The 14,261-nt window shown below is 47.0% G+C and overlaps 1 protein-coding gene across 1 annotated transcript in view; it reads right to left on the bottom strand.

The window, feature by feature from the left end:
- Nucleotides 1-371: 371 nt before the first annotated feature.
- The window catches only part of LOC144673190 (uncharacterized), a 63,453-nt gene continuing 49,563 nt past the window's right edge, over nucleotides 372-14,261 (bottom strand). Inside the window, exon 4 of the mRNA XM_078535153.1 lies at nucleotides 372-1,374. Coding sequence (XP_078391279.1) covers nucleotides 657-1,374 — 718 coding nt within the window. The 3' untranslated portion in view covers nucleotides 372-656. The remainder of the gene's footprint in view (nucleotides 1,375-14,261) is intronic.

Here is a 14,261-nt window from a genome sequence, read left to right on the forward strand (position 1 = left end):
TTCATGACATCATCGCACTGGGACTGGATGACGTCTTTGCACTGGGACTGGATGACGTCATAAGAGTCCATTGTTTCTTAATGACCCACATCAATAACATGAGGAAATATTAATAAACCTGAGCACATTATCTAGGCTGACACTCCAGGGTGACACTGAGGGACTGCTGCACTGTCAGAGACAGCATCCTTCACATGGAACTTGTGGAGGCTCTGGTCACAATCTTCCAATCCTCCTTATATAGTAGTGGTGTCAAAGAACTGATAGATTGTAAATGTTAAACCCCTGCTCAAAAACACAGCAATTCCAGGACACTTCAGCCCAGTTACAGGGATTATGAACAGCAATAGAAACAAACCACAACTGTCAGAATGAACATGGTTCAGTCCTGGATGTGATTAACAGCAGCAATAACAGCAGAATCCAATCCCTGCTGTCACTTGTGAACTCGCTGGTGTCTGAGCAGGTGGGATGACTAAGTGAATCCCTTCCTACATTCAAAGAAGGTGAACAGCATCTCTCCAGTGTGAGCTCGCTAGTGCCTCAATAGGTTGGATAAATGAGTGAATCCCTTTCCACACTTGGAGCAGGTGAAAGCTCTCTCTCCAATGTGAATTCACTGGTGTACACTGAGGTGGAATGAAGGCTGAATCTCTTTACACAGGAAGTGCAGCGGAATGGCCTCTCCTTGTGTGAATTCGCTGGTGTTTCAGCAGGGTGGATGACTGAGTGAATCCCTTCCCACACTCGGAGCAGGTGAATGGTCTCTCCCCAGTGTGAACTCGCTGGTGTCTCAGCAGGTTGGAAAACAGAGTGAATTTCTTCCCACACTCAGAGCAGCTGAATGGTCTCTCTCCAGTGTGAATTCGCTGGTGTCTCAGCAGGTTGGATGATTGAGTGAATTTTTTCCCACACTCGGAGCAGGTGAAAGGCCTCTCTCCAGTGTGAATTCGCTGGTGCACTTTGAGGTTCGATGAAGTCCTGAATCTCTTTCCACAGGAAGTACAACTGAATGGCCTCTCCTTAGTGTGAATTCGCTGGTGCTTCAGCAGGTCAGGGGACCCAGTGAATCCTTTCCCACATACCGTGCAGGTGAATGGTCTCTCTCCAGTGTGAACTAGCTGGTGAGTCAGCAGGCTTGATGACCGAGTGAATCCCTTCCCACACTCGGAGCAGGTGAATGGTCTCTCCCCTGTGTGAATTCGCTGGTGTGTCAGCAGGTTGGATAACTGAGTGAATCCCTTCCCACACTCAGAGCAGGTGAACGGCTGCTCACCAGTGTGACTGCGTCGATGGGTTTCCAGTTTGGATGGACAATTGAATCCTTTCTCACAGTCCTTACATTTCCACGGTTTCTCCATGGTCCAGGTGTCCCTGTGTCTCTCTAGGTTTGATGATCAGTTGAAGCCTCGTCCACACAGAGAACACGTGTACAGTTTCTCCCCACTGTGAATGGTGTGATGTTATTTCAGGCTTTATAACCGGTTAAAGCTCTTTCCACAGTCAGTTCACTGGAACACTCTCACTTGGGTGTGTGTGTGTCTCGGTGCTTTTCCAGTCACACTGATGTTTGAAATCTTTCCCTACAGAAAGAACAGACAAACGTTTCTCCGTCCACATTCAAAGATGATAATATTTAGGTCCTGATGAATCGAGTGACTCTGTAAGATCTTGATGTGATGTTTGGATTGAGTTTCCTGCCTGAAAATACTCCGCTTCTAATTCTCTGTAAAAGGAGTTTACAATAGCCATCACTGTAAGAACAGGATAGAAATTCAGAACAGACAATTCTAGTTTCTATGGAACATTTTTTCCTCTCTTGTTCTCCCAAAGCTGCAAATCCCCGTCCCACACACTCTCCCTCCTCCCTGTGCTGAAATCCAAACAGAGTTTTGGACAATTATTTCTATATATTTTTAACAAATTTCTACAACTGGAGTTGACAATATGTCTGATCATTCAGTTCAGTCGTTGCTCATGAGAAAACATTAATCTGAAACCCCCTGACCAACCATACAGAATAGCAAATGTTAACCTTGTGTCCAAAACTTACTTTGTGGAGATTTAATGAACGATTATGAAGGTGGTTTGTCTCAATGTCCCAGGGTTTCCTTCCTTCCTTCTCTCCCTCTCTGAGTTAAACCTGGGATTAGTCTCATGGCCCATTCTGGTTCCTGCTTCTCTTCTTGATGACTAATTAACTCCAATTAAACACTGAGAAGACCGAAGACACTGTTTTCAGTCCCTGCTTCAATCTCCATTTCCCAGATACCAACTCCATCCCCCTCCCTGTGAACAGTCTGAGATTAAATCAGTCTGTTCACAACCTCGGTGTTACACTTGATCTCAGGATGAGCTGCTGACCTCATGTCTGTGCCATCACTAAGATTGCCTGTTTCCACCTCCGTAAAATCACCTGACCTCTCCTGTCTCAGGAGTCTCATCTGCTGCTGAAACCCTTATCACTGCCATTTTTATCTCCAGACTGGACCATTCCAACACAATCCTGGCTGGTCTCCCACATTCTACGCTCTGTAACCTTGAAGACATCCATATTTTTGCTGTCTGTGTCTTCACTCACAGCTAGGCCCGTTCCCTGACCTTCCTTGGCTCCCGTTCAAGGAGCAACTCGATTTTAAAACTCTCATCCTTGTTTTCAAATCCCCCAGTGGCCTCCTCTCTGTGGCTCCTGCAGACCCACAACCCTCTATGATATCTGCACTGCTCTAATTCTAGCATTCCCTGTTTTAATTGCTCCACCATTAGTGTCCATGCCTTTAGTTCCCTCGACACCAAGCTCTGAGATTCTCTCCCTGTGTCTACCACACTTTCCCCCTTTAAGACAATTGAGTATTAATAAAAAAAGACATTCTGTCAAAACATTTTATCTTGTCCTCATCAGGATAGAGGGAAGAATACCAAATTTCAAAAATTATCAGTCAGGCTTGTAATGTGTCTCACTTACACTTGCTAGAAGCTACATATGTTCATCCACAGGGACCTGTCCTCTGCAGGCAGAAGGAACAAGTCCAGGCACGGGGTCTTTTGTGGAATTAAACAAAAGCAGAGGGGATTACAGCTCCTGGCTGTATTGTCCATGGCAACAACCAATCAGAGCCAACGGGCCAACCAATCAGCACCCTTTTCTAGTGCAGTATAAATTGTGGTTCCCTTTGAAATTTGGGATTCTTGCGTCTGTCCTGGTGAGTGCAACAGGAAAAGCTTTGACAGCTTTTTCGTTAATAATCAAATTCCGTACAAACAAGCGACTATTTAAGTATTTTGGTCACCTCCTTATGTGTCTGAATGTTATACTTTATTTTATGATTTCCCTGTGAAGCTCACTGGGATGATTTATGATGTTAATAGAAGTTGTTGTTGTTTCTGACTGTTACCCTGATCTCCTGTTTTACAACAACCCATTGATTTCACACCAAACTCGATCTCTGATTTATTGTCCCGCCTGCAGGTCATTCAACCGGGTCTGCAGCCTCTGTAAAGATGGCGTTCACGCATGCTCCCTGTTGGACATTGCCCCCTATAAAGATGGTGACAGCACATGCGCTCTGCTGCTTATTGCCCCCTATAAAGATGGTGACCGCACACGCGCTCTGCTGCTCCTTGCCCCATATAAAGATGGTGACCACACATGCGCTCTTCTGCTTCTTGCCCCTTATAAAGATGGTGACCGCACATGCGCTCTGCTGCTCCTTGCCCCCGAAAAAGCTGGCGGCTGTTGTCGGGAGAAATGGCCGAATCTGTGGTTGGAAGGATGGTTCCTTATTGAGGGTTTAGGGCAGAGACCGTGAATTCATAAAGCCTCCCAACTCACCCGCCAGTCCTATCTATGCTCACGGGTCTTTTTTTTTCCAGCTCTCAGTCCGCACTCTATCCTTGTAACCCCGCCTTTTAAATCCGCTCGCTCCAGCTCTCCTCACGCCTCATTTCACGCTATGCGCATGCTCCAGCTCACAATGATTGACGGCAGTTCCGGACCAATAGGGACAGGGGGCGGGCCTGGAGGACCAGCGGGAGCGGCTGTTCCTCCGGCCAATCGGAGTGAATGAGGGGCGTGGCCGGGCTTGAATTGGAGCATGCGCAGCGCGGGTGGGGATCGGGATCAAGGCGGTCGGGTGAAAGTCCAGCGGCTGAGAAAGGGCCGAATGCAGGAGAGGAATGGAGCCGGAGGGTGGACTGGGAGGGTTCACAAACACCCGGTGTAGGACTCCAAACCCGGATTACAAACTCCCGGAGCCCAGTTTACACCCAGTGTTTGGAAACTCCTTTTACAGGGGGTTAGAAGGGGAGGATTTACACACAGCAAACTCCAACCCAGAGAAATGTTTCTCTCTTAATTTCTATCCTGGACTGACAGGGATGGATTTTATAGTCTCCTTTGTACAGGATTTTCAATGGGACGGATTTGCAGATGAGAAACTCAAACCAAACATCACATCAAGATCTGACAGAGTTACTCGAGTCATCAGGTCCTGAATATCATCGGACTTTGATTGTGGAAGGAAAAAGGTTTGTCTGTTCTGTTTGTGGGAAAAGCACCGACATTTTCAAAATCCTGGTTAGACTGCACCTGAACCACTGTAATAAAAATAAAAAATGCTGGAAGTACTCAGCAGGCCTGGCAGCATCTGTGGAGAGAAACAGAGTTAATGTTTCGAGTCAACATGACCTTTCATCAGGACAGGAATACTGTGTTCAGTTCTGGGCATCACACTTTAGGAAGGATAGACTATATTGGCCTTAGAGGGAGAGCAGTGCAGATGTACCTGAATAACAACTGGACTCCAAGGGTTAAATTATGAGGAGTGGTCATACAAATGCATCAGTGTAATTACAGCACAGAAAGAGACCATTCAGCCCATTGAATCCATGCCAGCTTTCAGTAGATCAGTCCAGTCTGTCTCATTGCCCCGCTGTGTCTTCAACCCCCTGCATATTTATTTCTCTTAAATGCTGGTCCAATTCAATTTTAAAGCATTGATCATGTCTGCTTCCAGCCTGCTCGTAGGCAGTGAGCTGCTCGTAGGCAGTGAGTTCTGGATCAGGTTCCAGCATCTTTTCAGGTAGAATGTTCCAGATCCTGACAACTCTTTGTTGGTGCAAAGACTGCTGAACTCGATGTTGAGTGTGGAAGGTTGTAAAGTGCCGAATTGAAAGATGAGCTGTTCCTCGAGCCCCCATTGAGCTTCATTGAAACAGTGCAGGAGGCCGAGGACAGAGAGGTCAGAGTGGGAGTGGGGCAGAGAATTAAAATGACAAGTGACCGGAAGCTCAGATTCAAGCTGACAGACTGAATGGAGGTTGTTCCACAAAGTGATCACCCAATCTGTGTTTGGTCTTCCCAATGTAGAGCAGATCGCATCGTGAGCAGTGAATACAGTAACTAAACTGCAAGAAGTACAAATAAATCACTGTTTGGTTTCATCTTGCACAACCTTGAGAACAGCCCGAAGAGAGATACTTTACTTGGAAGAATAAAGGTTAAAATATAATTACATTGTCTATCTCAGGGTGTAATCCAAGAACAACACCTTGTATTTACAGGAAGGGTTGTGGGGCTGGAGGAGGTTACAGAGATACTGAGGATCCAGTTGACATTGTCTATCTCACCAGTGTCAAATTCATTTTCCATGGTGGCTCTGATCCAATATCCTGACACTGGGCAAGGGCCACATTCAGCAGAAGTCATAAAAATGGAACTAGATACAAATAAACTATATCAGTATTTACCGACACCTCGGTTTTATTTATTGTTCCTGCTGCTCCCGGTACCCAGCATCTCTTCACTTGAACCATCACATCAACACTCGGGGCAAATGACTGGGCTGAGGCCTGTCTCAGATAAAAACACGAGGACCACTTGTCACCACAGAATCTGTCGCAGAAAAACGGAGTGAACACTCAGAACCCAGAGGTTTGTCTAGGAAGTCTTTATTAAAGTCGTGATATCTTTTTTTTTGTAAAAATATACTTTATTCATAAAATATCTTCAATCACATTCCAAACCATTTCAAAAACAACATTACAAGGGTACAATCCAGGTTAAACTTTTACAAAATGTATCACCAGGTGCATCAGTACAAACAATATTACAATCATTTACAGCCTTTCATTTTGATCTGTACAGCCCGAGGGGCTCTAAACAGTTCCCAGTCTCTCGGTGCGCTGTGGTAGAAAGGTCTTAGACAGCGACCCTTCCCCATTGCGCCTTTGCGGCAGCTGCCCCAAGCTTTAGTGCGTCCCTCAGCACGTAGTCCTGGACTTTGGATTGTGCCAATCCGCAACAATCGGTCGGGGACAACTCTTTGTGCTGGAAGACCAACAAGTTTCGGGCAGACCAAAGCGCGTCTTTCACCGAGTTGATGATCCTCCAGCTGCAGTTGATGTTTGTCTCGGTGTGTGTCCCTGGGAACAGCCCGTAGAGCACAGAGTCCTGTGTCACAGAACTGCTCGGGATGAACCTCGACAGCAACCACTGCATCTCTCTCCAGACTTTCTTTGCAAAGGCACAATCCACAAGGAGGTGAACAACGGTCTCTTCCCCACCACAGCCACCTCGAGGGCAACGTGCAGAGGGGGTGAGCCTCCTGGCGTGTAGGAAGGATCTGACGGGGAGGGCCTTTCTCACCACCAGCCAAGCTACGTCTTGGTGCTTGTTGGAAAGTTCTGGCGATGAGGCATTCTGCCAAATGACTTTGACAGTCTGCTCGGGGAACCATCCCACAGGGTCCACCCTCTCCTTTTCCCTCAGGGCCTCTAGGACGTTACGTGCTGACCACTGCCTGATGGACTTGTGGTCAAAGGTGTTTTTCTGCATAAATTTTTCCACCAGGGACAGGTGGTACGGCACGGTCCAACTACTTGGAGCGTTCCGCGGCAGCGTGGCCAGACCCATCCTTCGCAACACCGGGGACAGGTAGAACCTCAGCACGTAGTGACACTTGGTGTTTGCGTACTGAGGGTCTACGCACCGCTTGATGCAGCCACACACAAAGGTGGCCATCAGTATGAGGGCGATGTTGGGCACGTTTTTTCCCCCTTTATCTAGAGGCTTGTACATCGCGTCCCTGCGGACACGATCCATTTTCGACCTCCAGATAAAGCGGAAGATGGCTTGAGTGATCGCCATCGCGCAGGAGTCTGGAATGGGACAGACCTGCGCCACGTACAGCAACAGCGAGAGTACCTCACACCTGATGACCAGGTTCTTTCCCGCAATGGAGAGGGAGCGTCGCTCCCACATGCCTAGTTTCCTTTTCACCATAGCCGCTCGCTCCTTCCAGTTTCTAACGCATGCCCCGGTCCCTCCGAACCATATCCCCAGCACCTTCAGGCCGTCAGCCCTGACAGTGAAGGGGACAAAGGATCGGTCATCCCAGTTCCCAAAGAACATGGCCTCGCTCTTCCCACGATTTACCTTGGCTCCCGAGGCCAGTTCGAACTGGTCGCAGATGTGCATCAGTCTGCGCACCGACAGCGGATCCGAGCAGAAGACGGCGACGTCGTCCATGTACAGGGAGGCTTTTACCTGAGTGCCTCCACTGCCTGGGATCGTCACTCCTCTTATGCCCGGATCCTTCCTGATGGACTCGGCAAAGGGTTCTATGCAACACACGAAAAGGACAGGCGAGAGAGGACAGCCCTGCCTGACTCCAGATTTAATCGGAAAGCTATCTGTTTCCCACCCATTGATTGAGACTGCGCTACTGATGTTAGTGTAGAGCAGTTGGATCCAATTTCGAATTCCCTCCCCAAACCCCATTTTGGAGAGCACATCCCCCATGTAGGTGTGCGATATTCTGTCAAAGGCCTTCTCCTGATCCAAGCTGATGAGGCAGGTATCCACACCCCTGTCCTGTACATAGGCAATCGTATCCCTGAGCAGCGCCAGGCTGTCAGAGATCTTCCTGCCTGGCACAGAGCAGGTCTGGTCAGGGTGAATCACCAATTCCAGAGCGGATTTGACCCGATTGGCGATGACCTTGGACAGAATCTTATAGTCCACATTCAACAGTGAAATGGGTCGCCAATTTCTAATTTCCTCCCTTTCCCCCTTGTGCTTGTAGATGAGGGTGATGATGCCTTTCCTCATGGATTCTGACATACTACCGGCCAGGAGCATACTCTCGTACACTCCTAGCAGGTCTGGGCCGATCAAGTCCCACAGAGCCGAATACAACTCTGCCGGCAAGCCGTCGCTTCCGGGAGTTTTACTCTTCTCGAAGGACTCGAGGGCCTTAGTCAGTTCATCAGGAGTTAGCGGTTTGTCCAGGCTCTCCCGCGTACTGTCATCTAAGACCTCCGTGATAGAGGACAGGAAGGACTGGGAGGCCGTGCTGTCCGTGGGCTTCATTAAAGTCGTGATATCACGGAGAGCCGAGTCACATACAATGGAGTGAACCAGTCTCTGCCTAACACCTCTTTACACACATAGATATAGCAAAAGGTTCGTGACAGAAACTTGGGCAATTACAATAGTTTCAAATGGTTTCAAAAGATAGCGATCAGTGTTAATGGCTTAACGATTAGACAGGACAATGTCAATGGTTTAGCAAATAGACAGGACAATGTCAATGGTTTAGCAAATAGACAGGACAATGTCAATGGTTTAGCAAATAGACAGTGATAATTGGTTACATATCCTGGGCAATGCACACACACAATAGTTTTTTTCTCTTAGATTTTGCCACCGTATCTGACATCCGGAGCCCCTTAGTCTGGGAAGGTAGCACTGGCCCTTTGATTTGCTAATTTATGTGCTGGCTGCGTGACTGTTTGGGGACAGTCTACAGTAAATTACATTATACATGTATTTTAAGTTTATTTCTCTCACAAATATAGGTGTATTTTATTTCATTCACAATTGTACGTGTATTTTATTTCATTCACAATTATACGTATATTTTATTTCATTCACAATTATACGTGTATTTTATTTCATTCACAATTGTACGTGTATTTTATTTCATTCACAATTATAAGTGTATTTTATTTCATTCCCAATTACACACGTATTTTATTCCTCCACAGTCCCTCCTTGTTAATCTTTTCTTTTAGATTAACACCAGTGAGGAATAGTATCTTCATCATCATACGGGGGTTCATAACCATGAGGAAAAGGCCGGTCCCTGGCGGGGTAAACTTTCTCTCCCCACCAGTGGGCTTCGCTGGGGCCAGTGTGCATCATTTGGGGAATGATTGGGGCACCCCCTAATCCAGTGGAGACACTATGATAATCTGGGAGCAGCAAATCCGTAAAGTAACACACGCACAGCACCCTATGATACATGCTACGATTATCCCAATTAAAAAGTATAGCAACCAACTTCCTCAACCGGAAAACCAACCTAGTATTGTAGACCACTGAGAATCTTTTTTTATAAAAATCGCTCGAACTTTCCCCAGCCTTCTTTATTTCTTGTACCTTGTCCATGACATGCTTTCCCAAGTCAGTGATATTTTCAGAGACATCGGGGACATAAGTGCAGCACTCTGAGCCTATCATAGCACAAGTGCCACCTTTTTCAGCTAGAAGGAAGTCAAGGGCCATCCTGTTTTGTAATACGGTTAGGCATAATGCTATCATTTCAGTGGTGCTGGCTGAGATCTGCTTCTGTGTTTTAATCAGAGCATCAGCCGTTGAATTAGCGACTTTTTCAAGCGCAGCTGCCAGGTTGATAATTTCACGTAAATTACGAGCTGATCCATAAGGGGGCAAAGCAATCATCCAGAATCGTTCAGATTCCGAGATGCCACGGCGATGTAGGCGCCGATGTGGGTGCATATCTGATTTACCTATATGGCGAAGATAGGGATTTAAGTATGCTAGGTAGCAACAGCCACTCCAGGTGGGAGTGGTTTTGTTCTTTTCCGAATTTCCTACAGACATATTAGAGGAAAAGGACAGCTGAGGCATCCCAGGCAACCAGGGGTAAGCTTTATCTCCACAAACCCAATATGTACCATTAAGAGGGTCTGGTGGATGTTCAGCACCGGCGGACTTTCGGACAGATAGGCCAAAGATGTATGATACTGTAGTATGATAGGAGCTTCGTCCCAGATCATAAGTGCTGAGTGTAAGGTTGGAACACCAGCAGGTGGCGTTTACCAGCTCAAGTGGGGATCTAATTCTAATCCCATGTTCTGTATAGTTCCACCCATTGGCAGGTGGAGAGCGACGGAACTAACCCCTAAACATATTGTGCTGCGGTGTTACAATATCAAAAGTTCGAACGTCAGCATACTCAGTGTCATTTAGAGGAACAGCACGCCAATTACCCGTCTCTCTCCCATGTTGGGGAGTCTGGGCACATATCCAACAGGCACCCTGACCTACCTCTCTAGCATAGGTGCGGCATAGAGACAAAAAGGTGTTTGGGTGAGGGTCCCTTGGGCATACTCTGCGGAATATAACAAAGAACAATATCCTATACATAATGCAAGTTAAATCACTTAGTAACAGTTGCTATTCTGTCGCCAGACAATGTTTTTTACATCGGGTGACATGGATCCAGTCTTCCTTCCCTTCAACCTTCAAAGCTGTCCGAGCTGTTGGCAACACGAGGTAGGGTCCTTTCCACCTAGGAGAAAGAGACTCTTTATTTAGATTTTTTACATACACTTGATCACCTGGCTGGAAGTCGTGTATAGGAGTATCTTCTGCGGTCACCTGGCCCTTTCATGCAATTCAGCTGCAGTTTTGCATAGTGCTTAGGCGTAAGCCAAAGTCTGTTCATCGTTCCAAACTAAGGCTAATTTTTCGGCACATACAGGGGGCTGGGCTCTGGTAGTCATAGGATGTCCCATAAGAGCTTCATGGGGCGTTATTCCAGTGGCTCTATTTTTTCTATTTCACATAGCATAAAGCACTACTGGGAGTGCTTCTGGCCACGGGAGTTTATTATCCTGACAAACTTTAGACAGGGCGTTTTTTAATTCCCCATTTACCCTTTCTACCATCCCTGAGGACTGTGGCTGGTAGGGAATATGCAATTCCCACTGAAATCCCATAACCTGCGCTAAGTCTTTTACTATCTTTCCGGTAAAGTGAGTCCCTCAGTCACTATTTATTCCCATAGGTATTCCGTATCTAGGTATTATTTCTTTCCACAATATTTTCACTACCGTTCGAGCATCATCTTTTCGTGTGGGATAAGCTTCTACCCATCGGGTGAACATGTCTACTATCACTAGCATATACTTATATCCCAAGGCCGGGGGCATATGTACAAAATCAATCTGTAAATTTTCGAAGGGTATCTTGAGCATCGGGAGGTGATCATACATGGCTGCTGGCCCTTTGTTATTCTGCTGGCAAATTGAACAAGAGCGAGTGATTTTTTGTATGGTTGGGGTTATGCCTGGCGCAAACCATTGTTGGTTAATCGCATGTTGCATCCCTCCTTTGCCCACGTGTGCCTATGCATGCACTAGGCAATACAGGGGCAAAAACAGACTTTGGGGACAGACCACCCGTCCATCCGGATGAAACCAAAATCCTTCCCGTTGTGCCCGTTCCCATGTCCGCTTTTCCTGTTGAGTAGAGTTTTGTTGCGCTATCTGTAGTTCAGAAGACTCTAAAACAGGGATGGGAGGGTGGCTGGAGACGCGGAGAGCTTGCAGGAGAGGTACTTGTGCGGCAGCTACTCCTTTGGCTGCCTGGTCAGCGCGGGCATTCCCTTTGGAGACATCATCAGTTAAATTAGTGTGTGCTTCACATTTAATAATTGCAAGGTGCTTGGGCAATTGAATTGCTTCGAGGAGGTTTAATACAAGTTGGGAATACTTGATGGACTTTCCCGCTGATGTAATAAAACCCCGATTTTTCCATATCTGTCCGAAATCATGCACTACACCAAAGGCATAGCGGGAATCGGTGTAAATATTGGCTGCCTGATCACCGGCCAGGATGCATGCTCGGGTGAGGGCAAAAAGTTCCGCTGCCTGCGCTGAAGTGCCAGGGGGCAATGCATAGGCTTCCACTGTGCGGTGCGGGTCCACGATGGCATAACCGGCGAGGAGTAAATAGTCTCTTGGTCGATGAGAAGAGCTGTCAGTGTAAAAGATAACATCCGGATCGAGCAGGGGGTCTATCCGCAGATCCACCCTGGGGGAAGTGGACTGTTCGACCACTGTGAGGCAGCCATGCTCTGCATCGGTTGAGGGCTCCGGCACAAAGGTGGCAGGATTATTGCAGGTGATCGGCAGTAGGTGTAATTGGGGTGTGATAGCAAAATTAGTCCGTATCCTGTACGTCGTGAGGCAGTAAAATGTTGTGTAGCGGCAGAGTTTAAAAGTAACATGACAGCATGGGGTACTCGCACCTGACAAGGGTGGTCGAGGACCAACAGTAAAGACTTTTCGACCATGGCAGCAGTGGCTGCGATGGCACGGAGACAAGCAGGCATTCCCAGTACTACAGCAGGCAGAGCCGTAGAGTAGTAAGCAACTGACCTCCTTCCTCCTCCATGGTCCTGTATAAGCACTCGCGTGGAGATTCCTTCCTTCTCACAGACGTGCAACTGAAAAGGGTGCGCATAGTTAGGTAGCCCCAAAGCCCGGGCTGTTGTTACAGCTGTCTTGAGGGCTCGGAATGCTGACTCCCGTTCTGGAGACCATTGAACGAGTGTGGGTGCTTCTTTCAGAGTAGCAGCACAGAGGACAGCATCATGCAGGCGATAATCGGGTATCCATTGTCGACAATAGCCAACCATGCCTAGAAAAGAAAGGACTTCCTTTTTAGTCTTCGGAGGGGGTATTCGTAGGATAGCCTGCACTCGCTCAGGTCCTATTTGCCGAGTTCCAGCCTTCAAGGTGAATCCCAGGTACTGGACTTGTGACTGGCAGAACTGTAGTTTAGACCTCGATACCCTGTGGCCTCTTGTAGCTAAGAATTGGAGCAAAGTCACTGAGTCCTCTACACAGTTTTCCAGGGTAGGTGAGGCCACTAAAAGGTCATCTGCATATTGTATCAGGGTAGAGTTTCCATTCAGACAGCATTCTTCCAAATCACATTTCACAGCAGCTGCATACACAGCAGGGCTCTCTGTATACACTTGGGGAAGCCGTGTCCAGGTATATTGTCGTCCTTTATATGTAAAAGCAAACAAATACTGGCTATCCAGGGTGGAGAGGGATAGAGAAGAATGCAGAACACAAGTCAACTACAGTGTAAAGCGCAGCTTCAGACGGGATAGAGGATAGAATCACATTTACATCGGGCACCACCGGGGCTATGGGAGTCACGATGTTATTTACAGCTCGCAAGTCCTGCACAAAACGCCATTCATCTGGCCGTCCAACTTTAGGTATAGGCAGTATTGGTGTGTTACAGGTGCTGACAGTAGGCTTGAGAACCCCTTGTTGGAGCAGGGAGTCTATGACTGATGCAATGCCTGCCTCAGCTTCAGGGGTCAGTCGGTACTGTCGAACGCAGGGCAGCACAACATCCTTTCGTAGTATGACACGGTGGTCCGGGGCGGTGAGCACTCGGCCTACATGAGTATTGTACAGGGCCCACAAATCGCTATTGATTATGTCCAAGGCTGGAGGGCCAACGAGGCTGGGCTGCTCAGGGGGCTGCTGCCGCTGAAATTCAGCAAGAGGGTCGATTAACTGACAGGAAATACCAGGGAGGTATATTCTACCCTCAGCAGGTCCAAACCATTCAAAAGATCCAATGCATTCAGAGGTCTCTCTCTACAGATTCTTCCAGACCTGCTGAGTGTTTCCACTTTTTAATCTTTTCATTTCATGTTTTAAGCATTGCAGTAATTTTCGTTTCTCCATTCCAAGCACTCTACCTGACATTATTAATAATTCAATTCAGTTATTCATAAATTAATTTATCTGTATTTTATGTCTTGAAAACTGATTATTTATTGAACTATTTATCAGTTATCAGTGTCTTTAAATGTTATAATTTCACAACTCCTCACATTTTCCCCACACTTCCTGGCACTAATATTAAATCCTTAGTAATCTTAAATGGAAGGGTCAGCCCAGTATCGACAGACCAGTCAGTTTAACCTCTGTGTGGGAAAGCATTTAAAAGCGGCAATTCAGGTTAAAATTAAGCCACTTGTACAATTTGTTCAGGACAATCGTGTTGAACTAAATTTCTTGAGTTTTTGATAAGGTAACAGAGAATGTTTATGAGGGTAACATGGTTGATGTGCACATGAACTGCTAAACGGCATTTGATACAGCGCCAAGTAACAGGCTTGTCAGCAGACTTAAAATCC

This window comes from Cetorhinus maximus, unplaced genomic scaffold (genome assembly GCF_964194155.1).
Source record: "Cetorhinus maximus unplaced genomic scaffold, sCetMax3.hap1.1 HAP1_SCAFFOLD_306, whole genome shotgun sequence".
Lineage (NCBI taxonomy): Eukaryota > Metazoa > Chordata > Chondrichthyes > Lamniformes > Cetorhinidae > Cetorhinus > Cetorhinus maximus.